Consider the following 13,008-nt stretch of genomic DNA (forward strand, 5'->3'; position numbering starts at 1 on the left):
CACACACAGGCAGCCATGTACGAAGACACACCCACACCCAGCAGTCAAAGCTAGCGGCCATGCACGCAACTCTGTGAACTCAAATAGGATCAAATCTGGGGGTGCTAAGTAGAAGGGCTAACGGCGGTTCAATGCAATCACATGGATTTACTCTCTCTCTCTCACACACACACACACACACACACACACACACACACGCACACGCACACGCACACGCACACGCGCGCATTTCCCAAAGCAGCAAGGAATACACCACGCACTGAGAATGACCATGTGAAAACACGAGGGAATGATTGGCATGTTCCTGTTCATTTTGAACATGAGGCTTTAAAAGGAGCAAGACTGCTCTTACTATGGATCATCATCCAATGGGATTGAAATGAATCAACAAATGGTCATGTTGAAGCAATGGTGCTTCCTATCACTTTTTTTTTCATTCTCTGTGGTAAGATGTTAGTTCAGAGAAATGGAGAGAAATGGAAAATGGGGGGGGGGGGGGGGGGTAAGAGTTTGGTAATAAAAGACAAGAGAGATGAAAGACTTAGAGACAAGTGGAAGTGTGTTTTTTTTACTCAAGTGCAGTTCCTTCTTCATCCAAGGGGGGGGGGGGCACATGAGCTCTGTTTCTATGGTAACACCCGAGGGCTCCACACAGAGCCTGAGGTGTCATAAATTGTTTTGCTTCTCTTAAATGCCCCTTTGCCATTTCACTGTAGCTGAACAGCCACGAGAAGGTCCTACAGTTTAGGGTCAGAGAAGGTAGTCCAGATCAAAATAAATCTTTCACCACCAAACCAAGGGTGTGTAGCTCTGGCAGGTGGGCGTGGAGATGAGTTTGGGGGTGGGGGGGGATGGTTGGATATGAATAAATGAAGAAATCATTTATAGGAGCCAAGAACCAGATGGCAGCTCTGAGATGGGGGAGAGAATGCAAAGGACGCGCCTCAATTTGGCAAAGTTGATTTGCATGAGATTGGCGGTGCGCTGGTGGGGGTAAAAGCTGAGATATTCACTCGCCAGGCTGGGCACCAAAACCCAATCATGGAGGGTGACCGAGGGCTCTGGGAATGACGGCTTTTATGAATGGCCCTACTGATTGGTGAGGGAGCTATGTGTTTGCGGGGGAAGGGAACGTGGTGGTGGTGGTGGAGGCGGGGGGGGGGGGTTTACAGCGCAGGAATCAATCCCAAGGCCGGAAGATCTTTTTCCGCTTGACAATCTTTCATCCGTCGCCTTGGTTTCTCTCCAGCGCCTGGTTACCTTGTCGGCACTCCTCCTGATGAGCGTGGTGAGCTCAGACACCACCAGGTCCACGCATCTCAGACTGGGCGCGGTCAGTTTGCGGACCTGCTTTTTGACGATGGCCTCGAAGGCCAGGTCAGGAGTGAAGAGCCCCGTTCTGAGGCACCGTGTGGGGGGATTAACAATCAAGAGAGGGCATCAGAGAGAGAGAGAGAGAGAGAGAGAGGGGGCATCACAGAGAGGGCATCAGAGAGAGAGAGAGGGCATCACAGAGAGGGCATCAGAGAGAGAGAGAGATAGAAAGAAAGAGAGACAGAGACAGACAGGGAGAAGAAAAAGAAGAAACTTAGTTTGGTTAGTGGATCATCTATAATCTACACCAAGGCCAAGATTTGTAAAAAGCGGTTCAAAAGTGGGACAAACCACCGGTTCCACACATCCTTCTCGCTCTAAAACTTCCCTTGAAACGGACCACCTACAACACACCTAACTAGCTGCCTCCAGTAATCTAAGATGAGCACTATGCTCCAGGCCTGGAGGAGCGACACGGGGGAGGTTTGCGCCGGCAGCTTGTCCCTCGAACCGCAACCTAGAGATGCTCGGCTGAGACACATCGCGAGACGTGCGTCCCTGACCACCATCCCTGAACATCCACCAGACGGCCACAACAACCCAAACACACCACGACACACAGGGGAGCCCGCACAGCCTGATAGAGGGGTCACACTGCCACTGCCACAAACTACCCCCACCCCACCCACCCCCGCATTCACACTCCTATCCCTCATCTCCACCACATCCAATCTCCCCTGCACTCTCTCCCAGACTATAACCCCCTATGGTGGGCTTCAAGGCAGTGGGGGTCCCCCCTCACAGACTGGTCAGAGGCTCCCTGTAGCCAGGCAGAGGGTGGGGGGGGGGGGGGCAGGAGGAGGGAAGTGGTAGGCCACCGCCGCCCCCTCCGCTGTACCTTTCTGGTGCAATCCCTGACTGTGTTGATGAGCTCCTGAATGACCATATCGATACATATGATACAGGGCGCTTTCACCTTTACGATCTGCTTTTTCACGATGGCTTCGAACGCCAGGTCTGGAGTGAACAGCCCGGTTCTGAGAACGCATAAGAGGACAGACAGACGGAGAGACAGACAGACAGACAAACAGAGAGACCGACAGACAAGCCAACAGAAGACGGGACAGACAGACAGACAGACAGACAGACAGACAGACAGACAGACAGACAGACAGACGTAGAGTGACAGGCAGACATGGGGACAGTGTGAAAGACAGACAGAGAAAGCAGAGACGAAGAGAGGAAGAGTGACAAGCAATTTGATAGCATTTCGTTAAAAAAGAGACAAGGAAACATTCCAAACACGTGTATACATGAGAGGCGGGAGGGGTGGCAGAGTTGTGTTGTGAGAAACAGAGAGAAGTCCGGAAGACAGCCAGTAAGGCGGCAAAGAGAGAGAGAGAAAGAGAGAGAGAAAGAAAGAAAGAAAGAGAGAGAGAGAGATGGGGGTGATGGGGGAAGGAGGAGAGAATAACACATGTTAAGATCAACACATAAAGCACTAGTCTAAAAATCTCCAGAGACTGAACGGTGGGAAGACAGGGTCTAAGACATACAAGTGGCATGCCTAGTGCTACGTCAGTGATGGTGGAGAGTGTGCTGCTGGATCAGACTGCACATGGGGGAGAGGAAGTGAAGGGGTGGGGAAAGAAAGAGGGAACAGAAGGGGAATGAGAGCAGAGTGACATCATAATGAAAGGATGAGTGCGTCTCCCTATGGCTGGTACTCCTCTCCTCTCCGCTGCGTGGGAGTTAAGTTAGAGGGGGGTGGGGAGCCTCCAGCTGGACTTGCCTGACACCGTGGACGTTCTTGATGGCGTGGCTGATCTCCTTTCTCAGCTCCTTCTCATCAAACACAATCTGAAGATGGAACAAAGAGGAGATATTGAGTCAGTCAAACCCACAAAACACACACACACATGCACGGGCATAGAAATATTCCAACACAAAACACACACACCCGCCAATCTGGTCCTTAACTAATCCAGAGTGTGCAATGTGATTTTTTTGCGCTAAAAGATTGGTGGAGACGCAGTCTGAGTATGATCAGTCATAATTGTCAATCGTTATTAACTCTGATCCTTAATTCAGATTTCTCAACTCTTTCAGATGGAGAGATGTGAGGCCTTACCTTGACCAGCTCAAAGGGGAAGCGCTCGTGGAAGATGCGGTTGATCTTGGCTCCGCCCGACAGCTCCTTAGTGTCCACCTGGTCCCCGGAGCCCTCGATGCGCTTCTCAAAGTCCACGCCGAACTGCTGCACCATCCTGCAACGACGAGGACGGGCGGCACTCAGTGACATCCAACTGAGATGTCACTACTCTCCAAAAACACCACCATTTCCTCGAACACCTCCTCTTAACTACATGACACAGCTCCCGAAAAACTCCAGAAGAAAACAACCCCCCCCCCCCCCTCCCCCCCTTGATCTCCACCCAGTGTGGGCGTACTCACTGGAGGAGGGCCTTGGTCTTGCGGGTGGGGTCGTCTGGTCTGTAGTTCTTATACTCTTCCACCTCCTTCTCCAGGGAGAGAAGCTGAGACTGCAGCTTACTGCGCAGGCCAGGCAGTGTGTCCCGGATGTGGTTGGTCAATTGCTGTTATGGGGAATAAAGGAGATCAAAAACGAGCTGACAGACAACAAGACAGCAAAAGACGACAATTGCTGTGGTTCAGCCGGCAGAGCCAGGTGTTGAAAAACACCAAGGTCAAAGTTTGTTTCCCAGGGAGCACACACACTGATGAAATGTGAACCTTACCTGCTATACACATATACATATACATATACATACAGTACATATATATATATATGGCTTTGAATAAGTCAATAAATTACATGTAATGTCGTGTAAGTAGTGAGTGGTAAGCAGTGGAAAAGGGACGTTCAAAAGCCTCTTTGTCCAGAGGGCAGAGTGTGACTGAGAGAGAGAGACAGCACACCTGATTGAGGGTCTTCTGCAGGTGTGGGGTGCCCATGCGCTCTGCAATGTGTCTGTAACTGGGGTGAGACAGGAAGAACTTCCTCTCGGCGGCCAGCGCAACTTTGATGTCCTTCTTGCCGTCGATGTCCTTCTGACTGCGGTTCACTACCCCAATGTAGCCTGTGAGACACACACACACACACACACACACACACGTAAAATGCGCTGAATTGGAGCACAGTGGAATATACATGACCGTTAACTGTATCAGCCGTATTCATTTGTGGATTACCTGCTGGAAGAAGCAATAAAAAGAGGCCAAATAGAGCTTGGTGGAATAGCCTTGGCTATATGACATGACAGTTTGCATGTGTGGATTAAACTGGACAAGTCCTACAGGTTTCTGGTGTCTTACAGCAAAACTATTAACCTTACTGTAGGGTAATGTAACTTGTTATGGTAACCAAAGACAGTCTCAACTGCTTTAGGGAACAGTGGGGGTTTTTCAATCAGGAAAAAAGGTTATGTTTTGGCATAGCCCATATGCAAAGTTTTGACCCTCAGGTATCTATCGGGCAAGACTGTTACGTTAGTAAAAGAAAAGAACGTTTGCACACCTGTTGCAGTAATCCCATGAGTTCTGTGCCATTTAGGAGGTGCGTGACTAGCCAAAATGACACCACGGCCCAGTGAAATTTGTTTGCGTTTTTTTTGCATGCACAAGGACAAGAACGGCAGGCATAAATTCCATGGGGCAAAACACTGTAGTTTGTGAGTGTGTGTGTGTGTGTGTGTGTGTGTGTGTGTGTGTGTGTGTGTGTGTGTGTGTGTGTACTTACCTCTACGCAGAGGCAGCAGTTTGTTTTCCAGAATATCTCTGGCGTCTGTCCCTTCATCCATCAGATCCAGCTTGGTAATGACGCCAATGGTGCGCAGGCCTGGGGAACAGATCGATACTGTGAGCGCTCACCCACTCCTGATGACTCCTGACCCCCTCCAATACAGCTGCCCTGAACATGTAGGTATATGTACCGAGACCTTCCTCCATGACCAGTTTATAGAATACATACGACGGACCACATAGGAGAGTGTTTATGGTAGAATTGATTGTACACTCCATTCGTTTACGGCAAACGTACCACACAATCTACCTGGCATTATTAGCAATAAATATATCTGCATGGGTGAATATGTTGTTTTTTGTTGTATTACCGATGCGCTGAAAATAATCTCTAGTCTCTCTATTATTTGTTCTTATTTTCTTATGTATTCATTTCATTCACAAGGCCTTTCAGACACAGTGTTCTCTGCACAGCCCGCTTCCTGGAATGTCAGTGTGATCCAAGAGCATGTTCAACGACATTAGAGTTTGGGCAAACACTTTTTTCTTTTTGTAATCAGTCTGTACATGTATTCTGCTATTTGACTAAGAGGCAGGCTTGGAGTGCCCAGTAGCAGCCTCCTCTCGCTCCTCTGGGTCCTACCCTGTGGGTCAACCTCCTTGGCAATCTTGAGAGCGTCGGAGTTGGCCAGGTCGGTGTTGGCGGGCGTGACGGCCAGGATGAGGCAGGTCTCCTTGGTGATAAACTGCATCAGCATGTCCCTGATCTGGAATTCGATGTCGTGGGGCTGGTCCCCCACCGCGACCTTCGTCATCCCCGGCAGGTCAATAAGGGTCAGATTCAATACTGAGAAGGAGAGAGCGAGCAAGAGAGAGAGGGAGAGAGAGAAAGAAAGAAAGAAAGAAAGCAAGCATGTGACATTTTCAATTAAGCTGTTATCACGATGTGTGTGTGTGTGTGTGTGTGTGTGTGTGTGTGTGTGTGTGTAAGCACAGGCCTGTGCTTTGATACCGCCCTGTGCATGTGTACATCTCGCTGTGTACAAAGTGTGGAGGCACATACAGCGTTAGCTCCCTGATTGAGTTGTATCAGTGCGGGCGTCTCTCTATGTTTACAACACAAAGGCACCTGAGGAATCACACTCTGAGGTGTGCTGTTTGGGCAGTGTGTGTTTGAGTGTGACTGTAGGAGAGAAATGGATTGGGAGTCTGTACTTGTGTATGTCTTTGTGTATGTCTGTGTATGTCTTTGCATGCGTGCGTGCGTGTGTGCGTGCATGTTTGTGTGAGAGAGAGAAATAGAGTAAGTGTGTTTGAGTGTATATGTATGTATCTGTTTATAGGTAAGTTACCATTAGGGGAGAAGACTTTGAGGTTAATAGGGATTGAAGAGATGCCCTTGTTGGAGCCTGTGATGCGGTCCGTCTCTGCCTCGATCTCCTGCCGCACCTCGTCAAAGTCCACAAACTTTTTACCCTTACAGTGCAAGAACTCTGCATACTCTGTAGACACAGTCACACACACACAAGGGTCAGACATAGGGTCAGATATAGCTTGTGCAGAACAGGTCAAAACAAAAACTCATAAGGATAACACTGCCTTGGATCCTATTTTCTTCAAAGAACATTTTGTTTTATCAGTGCAATCAATCTGGTCTGGCAGAGGGCCGCTACTCACCTGCTTTGTTGTTGACCAGCTGCAGAACAAGAGGCCTGCGTGTGACGATACCTGACCCTCGGGGAAGAAAGTCCCTGAAGAGACAGAAAAAAGGGAAAAGAAAGAAAGAAAATAAGTGAACAGAGAATTAAATTACAAGTTTGACCATTCACATTTTTTGCACACCCTTTCCGACGCCCAGGCAGACTATTGACTGTGGCCTGTTTAACTGGTTAGGCCAGGGTCACAGTCTCCTCTGGGCGTCCTCTCTCAGACAAGCCTTTCCTGCTGGTCCATTCGGGGCTGCTCCCCTGGGCTGCTGTAGGCTAACGTCTCATACCCACTCCTGTCTGCAGCGGTACATTCTGAAACACTTACTCAGCACATGGAAGGACTTACTTTTCCCAACCGCTTAACCTACATACGAAAGAGCTATTTGCAGTTGAATTTTAAAGTGTGTGTCTGTGTGTGCGTGTGTGCGAGTGTGTGTGAGTGTGTGCATTACATAAGCATGCAGCGTTCTCTGACATCAGGGATATTGATCAGATCAGATGAGTTACTTCTAATTAACAGAACATATGTGGATGTGGTATATTGTTGCATTAGCTTTCAAAAATATTGGTTCTGGCAAAACTTTACCTACCCAGTAATAAAGCAAGCATTGATTTTTTCCCCCCAATAATTTGTATGACTATTCCAACACCAGGAATGCTCTCCGCAGCTGGTCCTGTGATAATCACCACAGTGGTTTTGTACAACGGGGACAACACTCCGCTGACAAGCAAAAACTCTCATTGGTCTCTCTCTCCAGTGAGCGAGTGAGTGTGAGTAATTACAAAACACTGCTTGTGTGCCTTTGTTCACAGCCCCGACCACAACTATGACGGCCCCAGACCCCACCCATCATGCAGAGTGAGTGACAGGCACGGACTCAGAGACACTGAACAGACCCTACTCTGGTCCTTCCCCAGCACAGCACAGCACAGCACAGCACAGCACAGCACAGCACAGCACAGCACAGCACAGCACAGCACAGCACAGCACAGCACAGCACAGCATCCAGAGGGACCATGCAGCCTAACTGCACTGAGCTGGAGCGTGCTCTACATCTGGTGTCAATCAGAGCTTCTGCTCACTCACACACACACACACACACGCATACATGCATACACACACCGAGATGAACCTCATGCACATGCACACAAGTACACAAGTACACACACACACACACATGTACACACATGGAGATGCATACACATACAAATATATTCAAAAGGACATAAGCTTATCCCAGATCACATCAGACCAGACCCACTGGGCCAAGATCCTCTGCCCCACATACAGCAGCCTGCTGTGGGGATGTGAGGAGGGTGGAGTTGGGCAGTAAATGAAGCTGCTGGGGCATTTGACATGTGCTGCCCCAGTGATGGAGGACCAGATTGAGGCCTGCCACAGGGGACGGGGCAAAGCCTGGCGTCTCCTCAGGGCTTTTTACTTCCGCCAGTGACTCAGAGGCGCTCAGAGAAGAAACAGAAAGTCTATCGTGACAAACGTTGGGTTGGGTCTGTGATAATCCAACAATGGCCTTCAAGGATTTCCAATGGGCCACTTTTATGGAGCGTTGGCGTTGGGCATCATGTTGTAAACAACAGTGGGGGAGGGGAAAAAAAGAAAGAGAGAGAGAGAGAGAGAACAGGAAAAAGAAAGGAAAGCTCTATGAGCAGTGTTTGACTTGTTAAACATTAATCTGTTACGGCGCTGGTTTTTGGCTGGCAGTATTGTTGACACTGGCGGATAACAACTATGGGGGTAGTCAAGTGGATTCTTGCCTAGGTGGGGGCAGGTGCAGGTAGAGAGTTGAGAGAGATTCCAATCAGAACTAAAGGCTTATGATGTGTCTTACTGTATATTCTACCCATATGCCTTTATGTTTCTTAAAATTAGAAGTAGGGTTAAGCAGTTATATAAAGTGCCATTTCTATCTGTGTGCCTCTCTGTGTTTCTCAGTGATAAGGATTGGGGTGTAATGTCTCAAAGGCCAAAGGTTCGCTCTGACTCGTGAGAGCATATATCCTGCTTCAGATGGTATCTGGACTCAGGGTGGCTCACGTGATCCGAGCTCTGTGATTCACACAGCTCCTTGGCACCATTGTGGTTCAAACGGAAAGAGGCTAGCCAATGCTAAATGGCCGAGGCTAATGCCAAAATGCCCGGGACAGATGTGAGGCATGATGGGATACAGTCATTCTCCTAAGCATACACGCCAATCGCACTGCAGCCACCCAATCCAATACTTCAGTAGCTTCCTAATGCTCACCAACGCCAGGATCCTATTTGTGAGGATCACTTAAAGTGAGGAAAGAATCAGAGATCCAAAACAAGCGGAAGGCCCTCACACATTGACAGGCAGTGACTAACAGTGAGCGCATGCAGACAGTTAAAGCCAAAATACTTGAAATCCCCCCCAAATAAAGCGATCATTGTGAAAAACAATACAACCATGAAGGATGCTACAAGCTAGGATCTCAAGGAAAAAGAGGCTGTCTAGAGTGTGAGGCTTCCCCTGCAAACACACAGACGGTCTTACAGTCTCCCGGAGAGAAGGGGGCAGGTGGGCCGACGTCCATTATTAATGTGTTGTAAATGATGAAAGAGGCAGAGCAGATTGTGTATCAAATCATATATTATGCAGAAGAAAAGACCAGCAGTCTGGGACACACACACACACACACACACACACAATCTTGAAAAGCCTAAGTTGATCTCACAGTGGTAAAAAGTGGAACTAATGCCAACACTGCATGAAAAGATTTTATTCTAGGGTGGGAATCGAGAGTATCTAGTTAGTTCGCCTTCGACACTGGTCAGCCATGTTGCCGCTCTCCTATCCTAACCGTGACAGGCCAGGGCCAGGGCTTTGTCGGAGTAAGTAAGCTTGGACGTGGGACTGCTGTAATGTTTAGTGTCTGCGGGTGATGGTGGGTGTCACAAAGGCAACAGATAAAATGCTTGGTTTTTCCCCCTGCCTATCTTTGAAGTGGCAGCAGTTTCCTCAGAAGTCTGCTGCAAAGAAAAAAGGAAGCAGAACCACACACGGCAGCAGTCAGAAAAAAAAATGACTTCACCCCTGATGGCTACAGATAGGGCTGGGTGATCCAACTTTATTAGGTATGCTGGTATATTTTCAAACGAGATATAGGATATAGGAGATAATCCAGTTTCTACTGATATAGTTTGATGTTGCGTTACATCATTGGTTCCCAAGCGGTGTGCCGTGAGCCAAGGCCAGGTGTGCGTCGGGAGTTTGTGACAGCCATACATTACTTTTGCAATATACAACTATACAATAGTTATGAATTCACTTTTTTGCAATAAAATAAAATATAAGCGCCAGTAAGATTTGTAACAAAATATCAACGGTTACATAACTAATTTCCTCTGTAAAGCTGTGCTAGTGTTTGTTCCTCTTCCTCCTCTCTCACATTCTCTGCACAACCCCGCCGTCAGACTCCCGCTTTGTCTGCAGATGTCTGTCTAGGCCCCATAGAGGCCAACAACGCCAGCTCTATATTTTACTGTAACGGCCACAGAAGGCCGGAATGTTTCCAAGAAAGTTAGAGTTATTAATGGTATTGACTTACATTCATACACCTAAAGACTACTTCAGAGTGACCCTTGTCAATAAAGTAGGTAGACACTAAATATATGTTTCTATATAACTATTTTGGTAAATTTTCACATTCTTACATAGCACCGCTGTTACCTCTGCCAGTCCTTAATATGAGAAAGTGGAGGTTCCATTTGGTGTTACAGTACATGTTTAGCTAGCCAGAAAACAGTATGAGTACAGCCACGTCCGTGAACCATTAACATTACTGTACAATTCAGCTCAAAACATTGTCAACTTAGACAGAAAGCAATTATCCTAATGTACTGTACAATTCAGCTCAAAACATTGTCAACTTAGGCACCAGCGGCAGGTCTGATTAGCTAACTGTTAGCCAACATGGGTTGTAAGCCAACTTCAGTCAGGGCCTTTCTAAATGAATGCACTTCTCAGAAAGACAGAAGGCAATTATCCTACCTGTTCAAATATCTTTATGATTATGAAATAAATCTGTGGTTTCGTCCAAGGCACTTGCAGTGGTGTTTATTGTAGGCTATAGTACGGTTTAGTACTGGCATATTATCTGCTGACATAACAAAAGCAATTGTGGTGTTTTGCCCACTGCAAATTCTGTCGGGGTAGGTGAATAAAGGTATACGTCTTTGATGGCAGATTATAATCACACAGGGTTATGGTTATATAGGTTTTTCACGGTATACTATATCACTTGGTGGAACTGTCAAGAGATTTTCTTTGCCCTCTCGTGAGTGCATTTAGTAAATTTTAGAGCAGCCTTTGCTTCCCCCTGACACTTCAGCAAATAAATATATAGCCTATAATTTCCCCAAATCATAATCATAGTATGCATATAATGTAAATGCTTATAATAAGTCAGTTTGTGAAATGTAATAATGTAATGTGAAATCAAAACCTATATGCACTATTCGTATTATATTTTTATATAATACATATTATTAATAATAATATCTATTTAGTTTATATACATTTTTATTTACATTTTTTGCATCTATATATTTTCAAAAAAGGAAGGAAACCCTGTCTTTGTATTTTATTTTGATCACAGTCTGTTTGAATAAAAGTGCCTGTGACAGCTCACATGTGGCTTTGACTAACAACTGAACATTTAGCCCACTTCACAGAAAATACCTATTATATATATATTGTGTATCAGTATTCAGCCTAAACATACCGGAATATGATTTTGGTCCATATCGCTCAGCCCTAGCTACAGATGATGTGAGTGATGATACAGACATGAACAATAAAACACAGCCGGACTAAGCCAGTCTCTCGCTCTCCAGATCAGTTTGAGTGAGTGTGTGTTTGGATCTCAGCAGACCATCAAATTCTATTCTGCCTAAGATTGTGACAGCTCCCAAACCACCCAGCAAAGTGGGGAGGCACCAGCGCTTTTCAATCAATCATTATTGTTCACAAAAAAAAAAAAAACACAATTCAGAGCAATGCAATTCCAGGCAATCTGGAGGTCGTTAGTCCTGACTGCTCTGTGACGGCCTGGTGGCCTGCCTAATGGCAGTGATTGCCCTGGAGCCATGCTAGAAGCACATGCTAATGGCATTTAGCGTATTTTTTGCTTATTAGAGTGCAGCTATTTGAACACAGGGGTGGGACAATAAAAGGACACAAAGAGGGCTCAAGAGAAAGAAGGGGGAAAAAACAAGTGCCATTGTTTATTTGCGCATTTTTTTCATGGTTAAATAGAAAGATTGAGAGATATAGACATTCTGTTCTCAGGTAAATGATCTTCCACCAATCCAGATGTGGATAATAGCCCTGTGGGTGTCTTCTCCATTGGTGGGATAGTGAGAATGGGTGGGCCTTGTGGTTCCTTGTCTTAGACACACGACACTCCTCCACGCAGTTGGGTGGTGTGACGGTTGATAGGAGGCCTTTCAAAAGAGCAGGAAAATCTGGCAGCACCTGTTTTTGCCCCAACTCACTCACTCTCTATCACTCTCCCCCTCTCTATCTCACGCGCACACACACACACACACACATGCATACATACACACACAGTGGACACACCCATTTGGGGTACATATGTGATGCCTCGTTGCTGAGTCACGATTCTATTAGATTAAATCCTGAGATGTGTTTTGCTCTCGCAGGACAACCTCTCTTTTTATGGCTCCAGAGAATAACAGCCACCCAGTGTAAACTCAATCACACTCTGGGCACAGCACTCCATGTCAGGCAAACTCAATCAATCCCTGCTGCACATAAATAACTGTGCAGCATCTAGGAGCACTGGGAGCCTGTTCAACTGCCTTGCTGAGAACAACCTCGCTTACAACAAACCTACTTACTTTGACAAAAGACAGCCGCCAAGGAAACCCTGTCTTTAAAAAAAGAACCGTTTGCTTTCACTTGGTTGTTTAAATATTCAACATGAAATCCTTAGCTGCCATTGTGAGGTAACATCACATTGGGTCATGTAAGACTCCAAGAAGGAGAGTTGGGGCAGACAGGTATAGCCACGTTTTCTTACTTTTTTGAAAGGGCTCCTACCAAATGCCACACAAGCCAATGGCAGGGGAGGAACGTTGTGAGTCTAACACAGGGAACCACAGCACAAGGCCCACCCATTCCCACTATCCCACCAATAAACATGAATCCACAGGGCTGTC

At 46.8% G+C, this 13,008-nt stretch overlaps 1 protein-coding gene across 9 annotated transcripts in view; it reads right to left on the reverse strand.

Annotated features, from left to right (window-relative positions):
* The window catches only part of dnm2a (dynamin 2a), a 31,440-nt gene that overhangs the window by 14,332 nt on the left and 4,100 nt on the right, over nt 1-13,008 (reverse strand). For 7 of the 9 annotated variants that reach the window (XM_031576153.2, XM_031576145.2, XM_031576178.2 and 4 more), the window contains exons 2-10: nt 6,754-6,827; nt 6,429-6,578; nt 5,720-5,923; nt 5,075-5,173; nt 4,255-4,415; nt 3,769-3,911; nt 3,446-3,581; nt 3,107-3,174; nt 2,213-2,351 (exon numbers count right to left, since the gene is read on the reverse strand). In XM_031576153.2, the coding sequence (XP_031432013.1) occupies nt 2,213-2,351; nt 3,107-3,174; nt 3,446-3,581; nt 3,769-3,911; nt 4,255-4,415; nt 5,075-5,173; nt 5,720-5,923; nt 6,429-6,578; nt 6,754-6,827 (1,174 nt within the window). Of the gene's footprint in view, nt 1-1,260; nt 1,400-2,212; nt 2,352-3,106; nt 3,175-3,445; nt 3,582-3,768; nt 3,912-4,254; nt 4,416-5,074; nt 5,174-5,719; nt 5,924-6,428; nt 6,579-6,753; nt 6,828-13,008 lie in introns of all 9 variants that reach the window. The other 2 variants (XM_031576183.2, XM_031576173.2) reach the window with 1 other exon arrangement.

Source organism: Clupea harengus, chromosome 1 (genome assembly GCF_900700415.2).
Source record: "Clupea harengus chromosome 1, Ch_v2.0.2, whole genome shotgun sequence".
Taxonomy (NCBI): Eukaryota; Metazoa; Chordata; class Actinopteri; order Clupeiformes; family Clupeidae; genus Clupea; species Clupea harengus.